Raw genomic sequence first — 20,460 nt, 5'->3', positions numbered from 1 at the left:
TATCGCACTTTTAAAATAAAAAGGCTGCCAGATGTTCGGACTGTAAATTTTTTCTTGGATTAATTACGATTTCCAAAGGTGGCAACGGCCTCTTTTTTCTGCCAGGTGGCAACGATCGATTTAATACAACACAACTCTGCTGTTCGTTCTAACCTTAAAAGTGGCTAACAAAACAAAAAAGTTGCCTCGAAATATTTTGTTTTGCTAATATATAAATTACATTTGTTCTAAATAAGTAAATAAATATGAAGCGATGAGGGTGTGCTCGCGGTTGAAACATTTTCAAATATAAAACTATACAAGGCAACTAAACGTCCATAAAAATCAAACAGCAGAAGCAGCAGGACTGAGGCAACAAAAAAACAAATACACAAAAAAGAACACACAAATAAATAAATAAAAAATTAAAGAAGCAGCAACAAGAAGATACACACATAAAGAAAGTGCTAAGTGCTAAACAATGTTTAAGTTAATAACAACTTTTGTTCGGTTCTTTTGATGTGCAGATGATATGAAAAATGCTTTAAATTACGATTTTTCACTGCGTTCTCTCTGGCCAAGAGCTGCCAGAGGAGTTGCTTTGACTCCTACTCCTGCCACCTTAAATCGCGAATATACTGATGGAATGTCCACAGTGATTTAAGTATATATACGTCCGCAATTAAAACGTGAATACACCATCCCGTCTTCGTTGTCGTTGGAGGATTTTGACGGATCTTGACGCTGTTGAGAAATGCAATCAAAGACAATCGCAACTACCACCTAACAAAATCAGATTCCGCGTCCGCGCCTGGTGCTACACCCACAAAAAACAAAAAACCACATAACCGGCGACTGCAACTGCAACTGGAATTGCTGTCGTCATTAGCCTTGTTTAGCATTTAGTTTGGTCTTTTTCGCCATTGCCGTTTTCGTGCCTCTTCCTTGTTACATTCTTTTGTTGTTTACGTTTATTTGAACGTTAACGTTAACATTTATTGGCACATTGTTGAACATTTTAAGACCATTTACTTGTGCAATTCCCAATTACTGATAGTTATAAATTCTTCGTTGAGCATTTAAATCAAAATGAAAACTTCCTCATCGTATTTGCCATCAATATCACGTCCAGCCGCAACAGCAACTGCAACAATAATAAAATTGCACCCGTCCAAACCCACCTCGTTATCCCATCAACGCATTTGCTACGCACGAGGGCTATATACTATCAACCGCATTAAATGAAATAAATTAAATTACAAATAATTTAAAGGTACGTATTAGAGTTCCAATCGGACAGATAATTGGATCTTGTAATTAATGAAAGATAAGCAATTGATCTGAAAGATATTCACAAGTCGATATAAAAATTCAATAGTTCTTTTAGTCCCAATTTGGTCCAAGTTGAGGATCAAATCAATCTATTGCATAAAATTTTAAGTTTCCAAAGTACTAAAGAAACCGATATATATTTAATCAGGTGTGATCCAGAAATCCCTAGAGTTTTTGAAAGCAACGGTGTTCCTTAAATGTCAGAGATTTGGTTTTTTCGAACATATTTTAGAAGTAAATAAAAATCGGCTTTCTTCCAGTTTTAACAACATTTTTAGGTTATAATTTTCAAAATTATAAAAAAATGTTATTATGCATTTATGTTTAATTTAAAAATTAATTTAGTTAAATTCCATAGTTATTTCATTTTGTGAAATCTCTCAACATTTTTTTTAACATTTGAAAGTAATTATTTTTATACTCGGTTCTTTTGGTCGCTATGTAGAAAAGTTCTTGTTAATAAAAATATGAGATAAATTTCAGCATTCTTGTATTACATTCAAGCAAAATAACGTGTTAAAAAATGTAATGAAATATTTCCACTGATTTCTTTTTATTCCGAATGAATTCGTGCGAAAAATATTCGAATTTTCACCCTTGCAAAATAACTTGCTGAGTGGATTCAAACCACATTGTTAAGGGTTATTCAATTTAATGTGCAGTGAACAAAAAATTCTCTTCATGCAGATACAATTTTATTACTTTCTTCGATTTTTAAACAGAAGTACTTTAATTCAATATCTACCAAAAGAGAGTGCACAAAATGGAGAAACCTCTGAAACCATAGATGAAAGTTTGAGCCTAAGACATCTGAATACGCAAACAACTTTATTGTTTTATTTTAATATATATTAATTTATACATACACTTATTAAAAATTTTATAAATCATTTTCTTGCAACACCAACCTGATTTTCCATTTCTACACTATTCTGATGTTTTGTTGCTATGATTATATCATGATTTTTAAGAATTTTCATCAATGTTAATGATTAATTTTGAGTAATTTTATAAAAGTCTGACTGTAATAAATATGTTTGAACGAAAAAATTAAAATAACATGTAATTATTATTTATTGTTATTATTATTTTTTATCATACTTAAAATCATTTTTAATTTACAACTATGTATATATATTCAATCGAACTCAAGCCTAAGATAACGAACTTCAAAAAAAGTCAATTAAAATATTGTAACACAAATTTACATCATATGTATCGAAAATTCAAATGTTTTCTTTAGCGTTAATTCGTTTTATTTTTATCTTTCCAGAAATTACAGTTTTTGGAATCCCACGATCTCCTTAATATCCACACAATTTTAATGCGAATTACACATGTAAGTTTTAATTACAACTAAAGTTTTTTTATATGCTCTCAAGATATTTAAATATGATCCATGTTACTTAAACTATATTTAAGCAAAGCATCACACAACGTCTTGATCAAAATAAAATATGTGTTGCATTTGTTGATTTATTAGTTAAAAAATTCTTAAGACTGTATTGCATTTTTGATACGTGCTATGAAGTTAAACTTTAATTTTCGATTTATGTATAAATATTGAGACGAGACTTCTTCTTTAACTGAATGTATTTACGTATAGCTCGTGATGTAAAAATAAAAAAATCGACAATTCGAGGTAATTAAATCTATTTTCATGAAAAATCTATAACTTTAATTTGACTCTGCATCAAAATTTAAAAATTAATATTGTTTCCATCACTGTCCATTTAATCCATGTTCCACGCTTTACGTTTTTTCATAAAATTTAAACTGACCTTATTTGTCAAATCTTAACCGATTTCTTTGCAAAATTTCAATTTTGTTATTATTTGGCCTCTAATTGAATTCTGTATCAAAATTGAAGACTTTAATTTTTTTCCCAACACAGTCCATTTTTTCCATATTTAACACTTTTTCAAAAATAATTTTAGTGGAAAACTTAACATTTATGATTCGATGCTGATTTGCCGATTGATAGACAGTTATTTGACTGATCGATTTTTTTTTTTTATATTACACTCGATTAACATTTTGGATTCAGATCACAACATATAGTAAGTTTATATGAAAAGACATAAGATTTCAAATTAATTCTGAATCATCGAGTAAATAAGGTTATTTTTAAATAATATTTTATTTCAAGAAAACTGTTTAATGGCATTTTAAAAAGCCGTGTTAAATTTAATAATAATGAATAGAATAACTATTATGTTTCTAACTAATAGGAATATTGGTTTTTCTATATTCAATTCAATTATTTTTCTGCAAACATTGACTTTTTTTTATTTATTTATGCACGACTAAAAGCAGTCGGCAAAGAAAAAATATAAATATAAATTATGAACTGCAAAGAAAAAATTTAAATTTAGATCTGGGGTATGCAAAATTTATAAGTGATCCAACATTTGTTGCATGGATTGAGGAAAACCCAAAAGAACCCAATCAGATCAATAAAAATTAGTGTTGGAATTAATAGTAGTATGAATATTAGACTAGTACAATGTAATATAACAAGTTATTAGTATTAGTAAGGTCAGGGATTTAACGATAGGTATCGGAAAAGTGAGGACTTCAGGAAATGGAAAAAAGGTATTATAAAATATTTGTTAACAGCCTTCCATGTAGTAACGAAAGCAGAAGAAATTACAATATTTTCTATTTATCTATTAGTTGCTACAACTTTCAATTAACAAATGAATAAAAATCTAGTAAACTGTTTGGAAATACTAACTTAATAATTATTAATAAATAATTGTTAATGTTTTATGAGCTCTACTCTGAAGCGGGTTTCCCAAATTTAAAAATGAACTACTTTTATAATCATTAAAAAATTTATATCAAACTATATATTCGGCTATTTATACTTTAATTTATTTTCAATAAATCAAACTTCAAATAGTATTATTTGATTGAACGCATTGATTTGTAATAATTTTGAGCACATAATGTTTCTTAGGAGGCTTTTTTTTTAAATAAACTATAGCTATGTTTAATCTTATATGACTTTCTTGTTATTCTTAATTAAGTTATTTATTGTTATAAAAACGAAAATATAACTGAAGGATTTAGTTCGAGGACGTAACTGCAAACTTACAATATTTAAAAATAATATGCTATAGTTCTGTTCCTTTACAAATAGTTAAATACGTTATGTTTGCAAAAGTAAAGTTTAACCATCGACATTGTAAAAACAGAAGAACTACGAAGGTCAATTGGTGTGCATGTACGATTACGAGGACGACTACGAGAGCAAATACGAGAATTTTCCCCCAGTTTTTGTTGTTTCAGTCTAGACTTGAATCAGACTCATCATTGAGGGGAATGGCGGTCGTATACTATTTGCCTTTAACCTCATTAGAAACAAACTGTTAATTGCAGACTCTCGAGTTCTAGGACCACAGTCAGTAAGGCTCTGGCGGTTCATTGTTTAAAAAACTTATTGGAAAATAATTTCCATATTTGTTTTATAGCGTTGTGAAGCAAGACAGAAAGAGTGAGAGAAAATGAGAAAGGGTATTGATTTGGGGTGGGATTGAGGGAGGTTTTTAAACTATATAAACGAGGGGGTAATGCAACCCTCATCCATTGTGTATGGAAACGGTGCATATAGCGTTCGAATTGTATAATACTACTCTCCTTTTGGATTTGTTTGCCTTCCTTTTTCCTTCTTCGTTTTTTTTTTTTTTGTTTTTATGTACGAACAATCTCTGGACCTGCGCATATTGGTTCGCACACACAATGACTCCTATTCCGTAGTGGCGTCTCGTTCGCACACACAAACAACCGGGCCGCAACCACTGACACTTTGAAAAGAACATCCTTTGTATTTGTTGTACATGAAGCATCATTATGTCGGCGGTCGTGGACGGTCAGGCAACAGCTCAATTCAGTTCAGTTTAGTTGGGGGGCGCCTGCTGGCCGAGTGGTGACTTTTGCTTGAATATCATCATTTGAATTTCCAGCTCTGATTGGGGTTTCAAGTGTTTTCTAAGATTCTCAAAAATATCCCAAAACGGCGCATTAATCTGCAGTTTAGCATTAAAAGCGCACATGCAACAATTGTGCCCACATCCCGCTCCACCCACTCCACTTTTGGAAATGGGCAACCCCAAAAATATATAAAAAAGTATTATATACTCATGCCTTCTTATGTACATGTGAATGATAGGGTGTGTTTGTAGCGTATTATTACATGGACGCTCTGTCTGCCTTGGATGCGGCTGTCAACGGCATCAGGATTCAGTTTGACTCTTTAGCTTTGTGCCGTTGCTCGCTTTTGTCAAGGGATTCTTGTGGCTCGTGGTTAATAGTTTGTCAGCAGTTTGTCAACAGCTTGTTTCCTCAGTTAATAATCTCTGTGGCGGCACCTTAAGCGGATTGAATGTGCGAGTGTACCTCAGAATTCCATTGTTATTTAACTCAATTCAATGTGTCACTTGCTGCCAGTTAGAGTTCTCCAAAATCAGGTGCACTCATCACTCAGTAAGTATGCAGACTTCAAGAAGAATCCCGTTCAAGGAACTCGACTCAACCACAGTTTATACGCTGGCAATTATCCTTGTCGGCATCGTTTTTTTTTTTACTCTTAAACTCAATTCTATTATGGTCTTCGCCAGAATGGCCTGTCAATCATATGAACTCATAATATGTAGGCTAGAGGCATTTATCCTGCGAAGCGTACAATATTTAATAGGGATAATGCAATTGTTCGTACCTCAATCTGCTGTCGAGGGGATTTCTCTCGGTTGCCCTAAGGCGTATTGTTATTGTCTGCCATTCAACCGGTCTGAACTAAGATACAAAAGAAATCGATGCCACAATAAACTCTTATTATTATATTTATCAACTATTTAATAAAGTAATTTCCTTTTAAATTGCTAGCATAATTTCCGTAAGAGTTTCGCATTCAATTAGTTGCAATATTTTTCTTATGCTTAATTGAGTTTCGTAATAAATTCTCTTTTAATAAGTTCACATTTTTACCTTATTATATTTATTACAAACTTGTTAAAATTCATTTAAGACAAAGTTTTTATATTATTGAAGCAATCGTTTTTTTTTATCTTTATCAATTAAGCTTAAACTGTGATTAACTTGTGAACATAGTTTAAATCGTGGCAGGACTCGTATTCCCTTGCAAATATAAATCAACCCTTCAGAAGAAGAAATATTTTCGAAAATCAGAACATATTGAAAATAAACCTAATATGTTCTTTTAATCATATGTTTAAACAATTTATATTTATAATATTTTGTCGAGAATGCTATAATATTTTGTTATAAAGTAAAACTAAACTTATGTGCTTCATATGAACACAAACTAAGCTATGAATTTGTTGCCCTGGTCTGTATATTTCTATTAAATTACAATCAGTGCAAACTGCATTTATATTTTTTTTTCTGGCCCGATGGAATACCTTAGTGTAATAACTATTCAATACCATACAATCAAAAAATCATAATTAAAAGTACCTAGCTTTGAAAGCCTGGTCTAATAAGATTTTAGAATTTGAGTTAAGTTTTCAGATTGAATGAATTGCTTGATCAAATAAAGGATTATGATTAAAAATAGCTTCACAGTCTTGCTTAATGTTAAATCGACTTAACTATATAAATGAAACTTTACTCCATAAGAAAAATCCCAACGGGTCTTTTCATTTTGTCTAGAAACATACACATTAAAAAGAGAGTAAAAAACGATAATTTTTAAGTACTTAGCCGCACTAAGACTTTTAATAAATGCTACAAGTTAAAAAGTGAAAACCGGAACAGAATAGTTACATTTCAAATTCAGCAATATAACCATCTATATTATTTGTGTTCATATTATTAAAAAACTTTTACACTTCACAAAAATTGTTTAATTGTGAAATTTGCAAAAAAGAAAACTTGTTTTTTTTTTTAAACAATTCAGTGAGGTATTTGATAAAGTAAATTATGTGTTTTTAATTCGTAGCAATAATTGAGTTTTTAAAAAAAGCTGGTTTTTCTTGCAACAACTTATTTTTCGTTCAGCTTCGACTGTCAGCATCGATTGATTCAATATTTGTTGAGCATCAAATATATTATGAAAGATAGAACTAACTAAAATCTTAATCATTTGAATAGCTTTGTAGCTGAATTTTTCCGTGTTATTTATTGCAAGTCAAAGAAGAGCTTTTATAAAGTGACCAAAGGGAGAGAGAGATTAAAAGATGTGACGTTACCTTAGACAGGCTTTCATCCTTGTAACATTAGTGCACTAGAAAAAGCTATTATGTCATTAAAAGGCAGTTGGATCTTTGATGTTGGTATTTACAAGGCGTCTTTGGATTTGGTTGCACTTTTTTACTTATCATTCGCGAGATTTCAACAAGGAGGCGCCGCACATTTTCAATAGGTTGCTTTTACTTTGGCTTTGGCTTTGGCTTCGGGTGCCACAGACTTACGTTCGCTGTGTGGACATGGAGGGGACTTGAAGGCGACTTCAAGTGGCCAGCGGTATTCTAGAATCTAGATGTATAAATGTATGTGTGTGTAGAGGACTATCATCCGATGTGGGGACCTCGTTCTGTCTCTGTCGGCAAAGGCGCTGTATGCTGAGCGTTTTAATTGTGCTTTTCTTTGTTCTTTTGGCTGTAATGGAGTGCTATGCAAATGGCGTTTTGATGAGTTTCCTTGGCACTGGCGTTCTCTTTGTTGTCGCAACAGACGTTCATCCCCTTTATTACGCTTTTATCTGTGTATGTGTGTGTCATAGTAGTGTGTGTGTGTGTGCGGCTGGGAAGGGCTGCTGCTGTTGTCGTCCTTTGTGATTGTTGTTGCCGTTGTCGCTGCTCTGTTGTTGGCGGCGACAGTGCTCTCATGTAGTTGTAGTCCTTGTTGCTTTGACTGCGGCAAAAAAAAATAAAAATTTGTTGATTTTTATGCGCGTCAGACAGAAGCAAAGCCGGGAGCAACACCACCACCACCACCGAACCCTGTTCGAGTTCTTTGTATATGTATAAATGCGTGTGTGTGTGTGTGTGCGTTCCATTTTCAAATTTCGTACATAATGGATTATTGTCCTTCCCTTTGCCATGTACGCCATGTGCACTGGCATATATTGTATTGGTCGATATTACGAACCAATCAAAAACGCTCTCAAAATGGCCGCCGCAGTTCAATTTCTTAGAAATCAAATTATACGTACTCTTATGTAGTTGGAAATGTATAAGTCAAGATTGTTTCTTTGCCCTCGAGTCCAATCATACACCTGACTTGCTGTCAAGGAAGCTTGTCGACATTTGAATACAGCAATTAAAATAATGAAGGTCCTTTTGCTTTATCAATCAAATTGATTCTAATTTTTTTGTATCTTTTCTAACAAAAGGATTTATTTTCATTTGTTTTTTTCCGCCAACATCTGGAACCTTTCAATAAATTTAATTAAAATTAATCTATAATTATCATGTCTATCATGTCATGAAAAAGTTTCCGATCCTAGAAAGAAAACAAAATGATTTCTATCTACCATAACAAAATACAAAAAAATACTCGTACTTTTTAGTTTAATAATAAGTAATAATAAATACAAATAAAATATTAAATACATAAATTAAAACAAACTTAATGAGTTTTATTATTTTTATTTTAAGTACATGTATATTCAATATTTTATTTGAGCTATGTTAAGTTATGTTTGCTAAATAAATATTTTATTTGTGTTTATATGAATATAATATATAATAATAATTAATTTCTAATATTTTCATCCTTTAAATTCGAACATTTCTTCTATTTGAATATTCGTTTGTAAACATTGTTTTTTAGATTTCAAAAATGGTAATTTTAAACTTTATATTTTGATATCATGATTATTTACGTTAAGTAATAATTAAATTAAATTTAAATATAAACAGTTAAGGGAGAAAAGGAAAAAATATATTTATTTAAATACAAAGTTTTTTTCAACTTAATATCAACAAATTATATTAATAAAACAGTATTATAATAGACATTACATAATATCAACAAATCATCCTTCATATAAATATAATAATTCAATAACATTTTTTATTTGTTTTCAGGCCTTGTCTAACTGCCTTCCAAATTCGCAAACGAAACACACCAAGAACATCTTCCATATCCCAAATATTTGTAAAATATCTGGCGTTTGTGATTTGTTAAAAGTTAAAAGTAAACCCTTGATTGTATTTAAACTTAAAGATAGGTATAGTTAAAATATTTAGCAACCACTTGAACATCATAAACGGCTTCAGTGTTGGCCCAAAAAAGAAACAAGCGAGCGAATTTCAGAGTGGCATGAGCCATCCATTGGGACTCCGGAAACATGATGATAATGAGTGTAGTGGGCCACGACCACCTGTACCCGGAGAAGAGAGCCGAGCTAAAAAGGTACAAATTAAATCCGAAAGTTTCTCAACTCGATTTAACTGACAGAGATCTGATTAAACAGATGACCGAAGGGGTAATAGACACCTCAAAGAACTCACCGCCATCTTATCTGAACTGGGCCCGGACGCTTAATCATCTGCTCGAGGATCGCGATGGGGTGGAGTTGTTCAAAAAGTATGTCGAGGAGGAGGCGCCCGCCTACAATGATCATCTCAATTTCTACTTTGCCTGCGAAGGTCTAAAGCAACAGACAGATCCAGAGAAGGTCAAGCAAATTATTGGAGCCATATATAGGTAAGCTAATGTCTACCGATTAATACTTCAACCATATTGTTTTTTTATTTACCTATTTTCTTTGCAGATTCTTGCGCAAAAGCCAACTGTCCATTTCTGATGACTTGCGTACTCAAATTAAGGCCATCAAGTCAAATGAGATACCGCTCAGTCCGCACATCTATGATCCGATGCAGCAGCATGTGGAGGCCACCATTCGTGATAACATCTATCCGAGCTTCCTATGTTCCGAAATGTACATACAGTACATTCAGCAAATGTCGGCGGTGCAGGAACGTTTCAGCAGCAGTGGTGCCACCGCATCGGGCAGTGCCGGCAGCAGTGGCAGCGCCGGCAGTTGTGGCAGCAACAATGGCAGCATTGCGGGCGCCTGTGCTCTGCCGACGGCAACATCCAAACAGCTGTTGGTCACTACAGGCGTCCCAATACCGCCGGGTGTCTTCATCAATTTGCCAGTGAATAGCGGGAGTGCTTTACCAGCGGGCACTTGCAGTGCCAGCGGCAGCGTCTATGGCCCGTCAACGTCCGCCAGTTCGAGTGGCTCCATTAGTGCCACAGACACACTGCCACGCAGTTCAACGCTGCCCACGTTGCACGAAGATTCCGAGTTATCGCTCTGCGATGATTTCGAGAAGGTGCAAGTGGAGGGTGGTCGTGCCCAGATCGATTTTCCCATGCGATTGACGCGCGATCTGTTAATAGCAACTCAAAAAAGAAGACTGGAAATTAGACCTCCCGGGTATGTAATTCAATATCAATGCAATTCTTATATATTTCCATATTATTCTCATAAAAAAACAAAGGATTTGAACATAGTTCAATGCATGTTTATAGTTTATAATTTACTTTGGCTAATCTACATTATAAAGTTGACTATTTTACAATTGAAGCTATTTTGTTGAACTTTTTTTTTTTATTATTCTTTTAGTAATAATCTTTAAAAAAAAATAGTAAATTGGGTACTTATTTAGTACATTACCCTAGTAAATGTTTTTAATTAAGATTAGACGGTTTTGCGCCCTTTGTAGTTACAGAAAGTTGAATTTTAGCAATTCTTTAGTGAATTTTTGTAGTTATTGCCAGTCAGTGGAAATAATTTCAAATAACAGATAAATTATATTTATTAAGGAAATTGGCAAGAGTTTTTAGTCAAGGCTTTACCTTCAAAGCTTTTGCCAACAATAAATAGCTTCCGAATTTATTCAATACATTTGTGTTAATATGTAAAGTAAATAACTCAACCCTTAGCATGCATAAAAAAGATTTAAAGCATTTTATTAAGCCATATCTTTAAATTGCAGTTGAAGTTTTATTAGTTGGAATAGTTTAAGAAATCGTTTATTTATGTTTATATATAATTGTTTATTTTGTTAATTTGTTATATTGATTTCTTTTTATTTACATATTTGTACGATCATTACAACACGCACGTACGCACGAATCCACCCACAACACGACCATGATATATGACACTCACCGTAACGAAACCAATTCAAAACCACACAACAAACAACACGGATTTTTAAACAACATTTGATTCTGATTTATTTCTTACCATTTTTTTTATTTTTATTTATTTATGGAACTCGATGATTTTTGTAAATAAAAAACACAAATACACATATAATCATCGCATTGCATGGAACACAACAATTATGTTTCCACTTAATGAATACATAAATACATTGCCGTGTATGCATGCGTATGCGAATAGAGCTCATGGTTATGTGTATACTGCGAGCACCAATACATCCTTTGTGCCCAACTCACGCGTTGATTCGGAGAGAGCAAGCGTTAGCTCCGGCGGCCGCACCGACTCCGATACCATGTCACTGTCCAGTTGTTCAATGTAAGTCCTCCTTAGCTTGATCCGCACATAAAGCGAGCTACAACAAACATACACTCGGCAGAAGCCATTGTTTCGCACATTTAAAGGACTACAAATTAATAATATACGATTTTTTTTCTTTTCATTTCTTTCAGGGATGGCCGACCTTACATAGAGCGCAGACACAGCTCGACTGAGAGCAAGGCCATACGCCAAAGCGCCATGGCGAATAGGGAAACCAACACGTTTCAGGTAGTCAAAGCGAAAGGAATCATTCATATCATTATTGCCCTGTGACGGGTTTTATTTATAAGTTTGTGCAAAGTATGTACCAGGCAGAAAGGAGGCTTAGCAAACCCCATAAAGTATATAAATTCTTGATCAGCATCATCAGACATATAGTCTGTCTGTAAGAACAAACAGATCTCTAAAATAGTAAGAGCTAGACACATTAAATTTGGTATGTAGTCTGCTTAATTTCATTTTAAATCAAAAAGAAACCATAACAAGGTCTATTTTATATATATATATATATATATATATATATATATATATATATAGGACAGTCGTTTTCAACCCTAAAAGTTCCATTACAATCTGTTTACTCATATTTTGTAATTATATATCTATTACATTCGTGAGTGCAGTGTTAGGGTGTGTGAGTGTTGGGAAATCTAAGGGGTCCAGAGTATAACGTAGTCGGGCTCACTGACCAAAAGATTTCTTACTTTTTATTAAATTGGAATTGTACATCTTTCACTTAGGTTATACCTCGCACGCAACGATTACATTCAAACGAGCACAGACCGCTGGAGAACAGAGAGGATGAGGAGCGTGCAGCCGTTTGATTATATAGTGCAACTACGAAAGATGCTGATCCTGTGCCAGTGATCGTGCATTTGCTGAGGCGATACGAGAAAAGTTTGCATTGGATGAAGACAACGACCAAGACATACTGGACCAGCATGTGTCGCGGGTGTGGAAGGACCAAACGCCACATCGCTCACCTGGCACAATGTCACCTTGCCCGCCTATACCATCGAGAAGACGCACTGCAACACATGACTCGGGCATGGTCAGTGATGGTGCGATGAGCTTGAGTAGGTTTCCTATATTCAATTCAATTTCTGAAACTTAGCTAAATTTGAATTTCTTTTGCCATTCAACAGGTGGCCACTCAATGAAGCACTCAAAGTCAATGCCCGATCCCAGTTCCTGCTCTAGGAAGCTAACGAATAAATGGCCTTCAATGAACACAGACAGCGGCATCAGCATGTTCTCAGCTGATACCGTCATGAAATACAAGGAGACTAGGTATATACAAGCTCGATTTTTGTAGTACAGATGTCTAATCCATTATTTTGTTTGTAGCTCCCGCTCTGGTTCAAGCACGGGCTCAAAATTGGAGGAAGCAAAACGAAGACTGGAAGACGAGCCGCGTCGTGCTCGTCGATATGCCCAACCGCCGCTGCAGTCCCACATGGTTCAACAGCAGCAGCAGCCCCTAGCCTCCTTCAGCAGTAGCAGCAGCGGCACCCTGCATCATCAAGCAGTGGCGGGTCCACCGCCCCTGCCGATTAAGCCGCCAGAAACCGTAGTGGTATTTTTATTCTGCGAAGAACCAGTTCCTTACAGAATTAAAATACCCGGTACTCAGCCGACCCTGCGCCAATTTAAGGACTATCTGCCCAGAAGGGGCCACTTCAGGTTAGTATTATCTTGCTGTCAGTAAATCAGTAAATGTAATTTGTATTCGACATTGCAGATTCTTTTTCAAGACGCATTGTGAAGATCCAGACAGTCCAGTGATTCAGGAAGAGATTGTTAACGACTCCGACATACTTCCCTTGTTCGGAGACAAAGCGATGGGTCTTGTCAAACCATCCGAATAATATTAAGAATAAAGTGTAGATTTTTTATTAAGATAAATTATGAATGGGGTCATAATGGTGTATGTACATCTTAGAGATACAATTTCAGAAGCTATTCCCAAGAAATCAAAACTTAAATAGAACTAAACTGTACATTCAATAGGCTTTTGCAAGCATCACAAACTATTGTACGGAATGGGGAAGGGGATCGGGGCTTGGGAACGGAAAGGGCTTGGGGGAGTAATGTGTTTCATAATTTCGTCCTTTAACATCTGAAGGTATTTTTTTTTAAATATTCATACAACATAATTAAAAAACAATTATGTCCACGTTAAATTTACATAAATGTATGTGCGATTATTTGTGTAATAAGTCGAGTAACACGAATTGTACACATATATATAATTTGTATTTGTATGTTTTTTCCTATCATATAAACTCAACGAATTGGAAAGATAATTTAATCCGAAGTTCGTTTCCCCGTACCGTTTAATAAGACTCAGAACACGTAATAGAAATGATTGAGCATAGCACAAAAAAGAATATTTAATTCAAAGAAAGTATATGTAAAGAAAGTTCTTTGGGTATTCCTGAATTCGGATTTGTTTGTTACTTTGTACTAACTATGGACTGCCTGCAATAAATTTTGTTAATATTTTTATAATGTGCATTTTATGATAACAAGAAAAAGATATGTATGATGATATTAACAAAGTTCTATTCAACTCGACAAAAAATCAAAATATAATCTGTTTTATTTTTGTATAATCTATTATACTGCGTATATAAGTATGTACATTTGAATATATGTATTTATATACATATACATATTTGTATATGTATTGTGCTTTCATCAACATCTATTGTCTATTATACATATTTACAATTGGACAAATTTTATTTTAAATATTAACGATGAGTGCTAATTGCTCTAAAAATTGCATAATTGCTTGACGATTGATGATTAGTTTACTTTCATAAGTTACAAAAAAAAAAAAAAAAAAAACACAAACATACAATAAATATTTTTTTAAGAAAACTACAAAAATGAGAATAACCGCAGAAATACGATAATAATGAATACATTTATCATAGTAAACATATTTTATTTGTGAGCAAAATGCATGTAGATTTAATAAAAAGAAGTACATAAATGGACATTCAAACTGGTTTTATTCAAGTATCATTTGTTATTATTATCTTAAAAATCAATTGAATTCTTAGAATATATATATATACAAAAATTTAGATAAATTCAACACTCCGTAGTTAATTTCGCCGTATGCTACACAGGCGTACAATCGTCCCTCTGGCAATGGGTTAAGTAGTTCTGTTCGTTAATAAAGGTGTGTGTGCATTTGGGACAGTGGAATCGTCTATGTCGATTACTGCCCGGATTTTCATGTTCCCGCAAATGCGCCTTCATGTTGTACATTTGGGAGAAGCGCTTATTGCACACAGGACAGGCAAAGGGTTTGGCGCCTGTGTGGGACCGCATATGCCTCTCCAGATGGGCTTTTGTTCGGGTCTTAAAGCCACAAACTTGACACTCCAGTCGCTTGGACTCGTTGTCATGGATCATTTTGTGCTTATAGAGAGCAACCTTATGTACAAAGCGTTTTGAGCAGACTTCACACTGATATGGCGTCTCCCCAGTGTGCCAAGCCATGTGATGTTTAAGGCGAAACTTACGGTTGAAGCGTTCCCCACAATGAGGACACTCGAATTGCTTGACCGGCTCATGATTCTGCAAATGGCCAATGAAGCCAGAATATGATTGAAGAGTTTTGCCGCACTGATCACACACATAGCCGGGGAAGTGTTCACGTTTTGTATGGGCATTGTAGGCACGACGACTGTTAAATTGCTCTGGGCAGCTTGGACATTGAATGTTGACAGTATAGTCACCAGAACTATCTTGATCCTCAGCGTCTGAGATTAAGTATTCTATAGTTCCGTCAATTTGGTCTTCGAATTCACTTAACATGTCCTTCTCCTCTCTAAACATTTCTAAATCATCGGAAGCATGTTTCCCATCTTCATCGATATCCGCTTCAGGCACCTCTTCATTTATAATGATCTCATTTTCAATATCCAAGTCTAAGTCAACTGCCTGAAATTCCTCTTCGTCACAAGTCGAATTCTTTTCTATAAGAATGTGTTCTTCCGCATCTGTCTCTGCCTCCGTTTCCAACACGATCGTTGATGAATTCAAAAGAGATGAATTGACTGCCACCGTATCGGATCCATCATCCAAGTCAGCTGCGTCCACCGTCTCGACCTCCTCGACACTTTCATCAAATTTGTCAACGTCCTCCATTTTAATCTCATTCCGTGAGATTGCCGCCTTAAAGTCCTTTATTAAAAATGGACTTCGTATTAATTCTAGTATCTCCTGACGCAGCTTACGCGCTATTTGTAAGGACTTATGGTAGCGTGACAATTTCTCGCTGCATTTCTTGCATATCGCCGAGCCCACCTCGCTGAGGACGTAGTTTGTACCCTTCGTGCATTGCAGGACCAAGTCGCTTATCAATACTGGAGGCCTTCCGATTGTTTCCTCATATATATTTTTAGGATTGCGAACGGAAAACTGACAAACGCAACAATTCATTGTTAATTCCAATATTTTTGTAAAATATCAAAGACAATAAATTCTGCTTGCCGAAAAACATTATTACTCAATACTAATCGCCAGTGTTGCACAGCTTTAAAAACACCGCTAGTATTTTAGTACGTTTCCACTGCCATAAAAATACCACATAAAGTGTCAGATTGGCGCCAGTCGCTTAATTCAAAGTTATTATTTGCAAATATCAAAATGCAATAAAAAAAATAATTAAGATAATTTATAATTCGAAATTACTTAAAATTAAGGTAATTATTTAAGTTAAGGTTTGAAGTTCGTCAGCCCTCGGGAAGAGAAGTTGGAAAATTTAATTATAAAAAGAAAATTATGTCAAAAAACTAAGAAAATTGTAAAAAAAAAAAATAATGCAAAAATTAAAAAAATTCTAGAAAAAAAATTTGAAGTAAAAAAATGAAAAACACCCTATTTCGAAAATGAACTTGTATTCTTAAGTACAAAAAATAAAACCAGATCGGGAAATTTTGCACGGTGGCAGCCCTTACGTCGGGTGGCAATCTTCCACACCTTACCAAGTTTTTAGGGGGAAAATAAAAATTAATAAAATTCTAGCTTCAAAATTAAGTTTAAAAAAAAAAAAAAAAATGGTAGAGTGTTGTCTCTTAAGACGTCTCTTTTACACCTCCAATTAAAAGGAAAAATAAAATTAATTTATGTACATTTATTTTTTGTTACATTTTTTAAAATTTTTGATTAATTCAAAAACCAGTCTCGTTATATATGTTTTATAATTATTCACTTGCCAACAGAAATTTTATAATTTTCATATTTCTTTGACGATTTTAAAATTTCCTTTGTTCTATAATGATCGGCTTCTCCAAAAGTCTATAAAGACATTTATGAAGTATAAAATCAGTTTTAAATTTATTATTCTTACCTTGCACATGCTGTGAATTTTTATTTTTCGAGCCTTCCCATCCACGTTTAGCATACCCCCACCTAAGGGCTTCATGCACAGTCCAACTTCCTCCATATCGGATCGAACTTGGTCGTACAGAGCCACTAAAAAATTACTGGATGACATACAATCCCAATCAAATTAATAACGGAGTACTAACTATGTGAATCCTTGTGCGCTCGTACTATCGTCCTTGCAAACAATGTCTCGCCATGAATGTAGATTGAAACTAGCAAGTAGTTGAGAGATCCCTCCCCAATGGAAACCTTGGGTGTTGTTAGCAATGCCTTTCCAGTCTTTTGGCTCGCAAAATTTCTAACTAAAAAATATTTAACGATAACTTAATGTGCCCGTAGTTTTAATCTTTTTAGCTTACGGAACTGATTTGAAAAAACTCGAAAAGGAAGCGAGGCTGTAGCGAATTTCATTTCTGAGGAATGTAAATTTAAAATTTAGAAGAAAAAAGTTCAGAATGTGTTGCCTGAAGGGAATGTTCAGCTCAACTGATTTTTTTCAATGTAAATCTAAACCATTTTAAAAACAAACTTTCTATTGTTACTTTGATTGTAGTAAATTTAATAAAACCAGTTCTTTTGGGCTTTATAATCACATCGTGTTTTTCAGCTACATATGATCTTAAATTAATTTAATATCCCTCATCGGATGCCTCGATTTCGTAATTCTTATATTTCGTTTGTAAAATTCTCTTTGTCTCTAAGTGATCGGCTTTTCCAAAACCCTGCGATAAAAAATATAGTTGATCAGATAATATAATGTATGCATAGTTTCAATTTGAGCCTACCTGGGAATAGCCATAGACTTTAATATACTTCTTGTCTGGGTTATGTTCGATGCGACCTCCACCTAGACATTCAGTATCCAAGTCTTTCTTTTTACAAATCTCCTGAACGCGGTCATATATGTCAGCTAAAAAGAAATTGATGGTTAAATATGTAGCTATTATCTTTAAAAAAAAATGTCAGACATTACCATGCCAAGTACAATCTGCATATCCGCGTACTATAGTCTTGCTGGGTTCATTGCCGTCGGAGGTTTCACTTCCAAAGACTTTTATTAGAATATATTTGAAAATACCCTGGTCATCAATGTCCACTGGAGTCACAGATTCAAGATTTTGTGCTGTCATTCTGATAAATATTATTCGTTTTACTTAAAAATTGTTAGCGAATTGTTTCATAAAATTGTGAACTAGGACTGCAGACACATCGATAACCATTCCATCGATGATTTCAACATGGTTTGAAATATCGGCTAGTCGAGGGCTCCTCTAAAAAATGTAGGAAATAATTTCATTGTTATCGATGGTCAACTTATTTTGTCGATACTGTAGCCCCCAAAACAAAAAATATATCAAAAATAGAGAAAATTGCAACAAAATCTTAAAAATTAAGAAATTGTCGAAAAAAGGTAGAAAAATTTAAGCTACCAATTTAGACAATTAACCCAAAATGGTACATATGGCCAGATCGGTGAATTTAACAGGGTGGCAGCACTTGGTCCAGGTGGCAACGCGTTGTCTCTTAAGACGTCTCTTTTATACTAAAAGGAAAAATAAAATAAATTTATCTACAACTTTGTGTATGTAATATGTGCATCTTGTAACTTCCCATTTCATAAAAAGCAATTATTAAGGTCAGGAAATATCAGAATTCATAATGAGCGCAGCACGACCCTTCTGTTTCGTTTGTGGCAAGGTGAAGACTGTTGGCGTCTTTCAGCTCATTGAAGGTAAGTTTTGGTGGACGCATTTTGGATAATAATAATACGATAAAAAATTAAAATACTATTTTAGGATGCATCGTACCTGGGACCTTTAAGCCCATCAAAGATATACTAAAACACTTTGAAAAAGTAATTAATCAGCGTTTGGTTTTATTGCCAACCTCAGCTGCATGCAGAGATTGCTTGGAGTATCTGTTCAACTACGACCGGCTTGTTAGAAATCTAAGTCAAGTTCAACGTCAAATTGCAGATTCTTTGCTAGGTTGCCGAAAACAAAAGCCAGGATGTTTGCCGGCCAAGAAAGCTGTCATAACACCTAAATCCCATGATGTGAAAACAAGCATCGCAGATCAAAGCGATGAATCTATGAAGTTATCACCACAGAAAGCTGTTAAGCTGGAGTCGAATGAAGATGCAATGAGCGATGATCAGCCAGAGGACTTTCCATTTAGCGATGGCGAGGACAGCACGGAATCGTCCGAGGAAGAACTAAACCTAGATATTCCTTGTCATATATGTGGCGAAATGTTTCCAAACCAGGATATTCTGGAAAAGCATATTAAAACGGATAATTGTCAAAAGAACGAATGCGCCACCTGCAATATCTGCGGCATTAAAGTAAAGGACGAGGAAGTACTCGATTTGCACATGAATCTGCACGAGGGAAAGACTGAGTTGGAATGCCGATACTGTCCAAAAAAGTTTTCTCACAAACGCAACGTTCTGCGGCACATGGAGGTACATTGGGACAAAAAGAAATATCAATGTGAAAAATGTGGTGAACGTTTCTCCCTCTCCTGGCTAATGTATAATCATCTAATGCGACACGATGCCGAGGAGCATGCGCTAATTTGTGAGGTCTGTCATCAACAATTCAAAACAAAACGCACCTACAAGCACCATTTGCGAACCCACCAAACGGATCGACCGCGTTATCCATGCCCGGATTGTGAGAAATCCTTTGTAGACAAATATACGTTAAAGGTTCACAAACGTGTCCATTTACCAGTTGAAGCCACACAGGAATAAAGAAGTATATTTATTCAAATTCCATCAAACGTCTACTTTTCATGCATTAACATTCAAATGTTCACATGTACTATGTCCTAGACCCATAAATTGAATAAAACATAGGTTAAAATAAAGTTTTGCCACCCTATAAACCTACTTTGTTGCTTGTTATACTCAATAAAGTCGTTTTCAGTAAGAGAAAGTGACAAATATTTATTTACTGTTCAGTCGGAAATCGACCTGATACTATTCATAATCCCTATTCAAAGTAGAAAGATTTAAATGAATTGAATATTTACCTGCGAAGACTTTTAGATATTCTGAGACCAAATCACTGCAATAAAATAGCAGATGTTTCTTTTATTTTCGAAGCTGGGTTTATGTCGGATACGCTACCTGTCACGGGAATCGGACACATATATATTGCGTGGATAGGGAACATCTGCCATCAGTTGAGTATTGAATTTTGTAACGT

The 20,460-nt window shown here is 34.4% G+C and overlaps 5 protein-coding genes across 5 annotated transcripts; 2 read left to right on the top strand and 3 right to left on the bottom strand.

Annotated features, from left to right (window-relative positions):
• Positions 1-104: 104 nt before the first annotated feature.
• LOC117793008 (axin) lies at positions 105-14,347 on the top strand. Its single transcript, XM_034633375.1, is given in 12 exon segments — positions 105-1,252; positions 2,585-2,650; positions 9,366-9,693; positions 9,755-9,987; positions 10,055-10,726; positions 11,702-11,836; positions 11,971-12,067; positions 12,580-12,676; positions 12,679-12,915; positions 12,985-13,129; positions 13,187-13,522; positions 13,581-14,347. Coding segments are annotated over 10 exon segments (2,172 nt in total). The 5' UTR covers positions 105-1,252; positions 2,585-2,650; positions 9,366-9,600; the 3' UTR covers positions 13,708-14,347.
• Positions 14,348-14,836: 489 nt separating this feature from the next.
• Positions 14,837-16,426, bottom strand: LOC117793010 (zinc finger protein 771). The gene has a single exon (XM_034633377.1). The coding sequence runs from the start codon at positions 16,298-16,300 to the stop codon at positions 14,972-14,974; it is 1,329 nt and encodes a 442-aa protein (XP_034489268.1). The 5' UTR covers positions 16,301-16,426; the 3' UTR covers positions 14,837-14,971.
• A 617-nt stretch (positions 16,427-17,043) lies between these two features.
• On the bottom strand, positions 17,044-17,733 carry LOC117793012 (sex-regulated protein janus-B-like). Its single transcript, XM_034633379.1, has 4 exons — positions 17,608-17,733; positions 17,392-17,550; positions 17,211-17,335; positions 17,044-17,158 (listed from the first exon to the last, which is right to left on the bottom strand). The coding sequence occupies exons 1-4, from the start codon at positions 17,657-17,659 to the stop codon at positions 17,069-17,071; spliced, it is 426 nt and encodes a 141-aa protein (XP_034489270.1). The 5' UTR covers positions 17,660-17,733; the 3' UTR covers positions 17,044-17,068.
• Positions 17,734-17,790: 57 nt separating this feature from the next.
• On the bottom strand, positions 17,791-18,460 carry LOC117793013 (sex-regulated protein janus-A). The gene is made up of 3 exons (XM_034633380.1): positions 18,222-18,460; positions 18,034-18,158; positions 17,791-17,970 (listed from the first exon to the last, which is right to left on the bottom strand). Exons 1-3 carry the CDS (start codon positions 18,376-18,378, stop codon positions 17,878-17,880), a joined length of 375 nt encoding a protein of 124 aa, XP_034489271.1. The 5' UTR covers positions 18,379-18,460; the 3' UTR covers positions 17,791-17,877.
• Positions 18,461-18,722: 262 nt separating this feature from the next.
• On the top strand, positions 18,723-20,141 carry LOC117793011 (serendipity locus protein beta). The gene is made up of 2 exons (XM_034633378.1): positions 18,723-18,980; positions 19,045-20,141. Exons 1-2 carry the CDS (start codon positions 18,908-18,910, stop codon positions 20,001-20,003), a joined length of 1,032 nt encoding a protein of 343 aa, XP_034489269.1. The 5' UTR covers positions 18,723-18,907; the 3' UTR covers positions 20,004-20,141.
• Positions 20,142-20,460: the final 319 nt, after the last annotated feature.

This window comes from Drosophila innubila (assembly GCF_004354385.1).
Source record: "Drosophila innubila isolate TH190305 chromosome 3R unlocalized genomic scaffold, UK_Dinn_1.0 2_E_3R, whole genome shotgun sequence".
In the NCBI taxonomy this organism is placed as follows: Eukaryota; Metazoa; Arthropoda; class Insecta; order Diptera; family Drosophilidae; genus Drosophila; species Drosophila innubila.
This window is presented reverse-complemented; position numbering and strand designations above follow the sequence as displayed.

Excerpts from the sequence above, each read along its gene's own strand:
- LOC117793010 (XM_034633377.1), bottom strand. The coding sequence starts at position 16,300 with ATGAATTGTTGCGTTTGTCAGTTTTCCGTTCGCAATCCTAAAAATATA.
- LOC117793012 (XM_034633379.1), bottom strand. The coding sequence starts at position 17,659 with ATGAAATTCGCTACAGCCTCGCTTCCTTTTCGAGTTTTTTCAAATCAG. Across the intron at positions 17,336-17,391 it reads AGCGCACAAGGATTCACATA|TGGCTCTGTACGACCAAGTT; the intron begins GTTAGTACTCCG and ends GTAATTTTTTAG. Across the intron at positions 17,159-17,210 it reads AAATTCACAGCATGTGCAAG|ACTTTTGGAGAAGCCGATCA; the intron begins GTAAGAATAATA and ends ATGTCTTTATAG.
- LOC117793013 (XM_034633380.1), bottom strand. The coding sequence starts at position 18,378 with ATGACAGCACAAAATCTTGAATCTGTGACTCCAGTGGACATTGATGAC. Across the intron at positions 18,159-18,221 it reads TGCAGATTGTACTTGGCATG|CTGACATATATGACCGCGTT; the intron begins GTAATGTCTGAC and ends ATTTCTTTTTAG. Across the intron at positions 17,971-18,033 it reads AAGTCTATGGCTATTCCCAG|GGTTTTGGAAAAGCCGATCA; the intron begins GTAGGCTCAAAT and ends TTTTTATCGCAG.
- LOC117793011 (XM_034633378.1), top strand. The coding sequence starts at position 18,908 with ATGAGCGCAGCACGACCCTTCTGTTTCGTTTGTGGCAAGGTGAAGACT. Across the intron at positions 18,981-19,044 it reads CGTCTTTCAGCTCATTGAAG|GATGCATCGTACCTGGGACC; the intron begins GTAAGTTTTGGT and ends ATACTATTTTAG.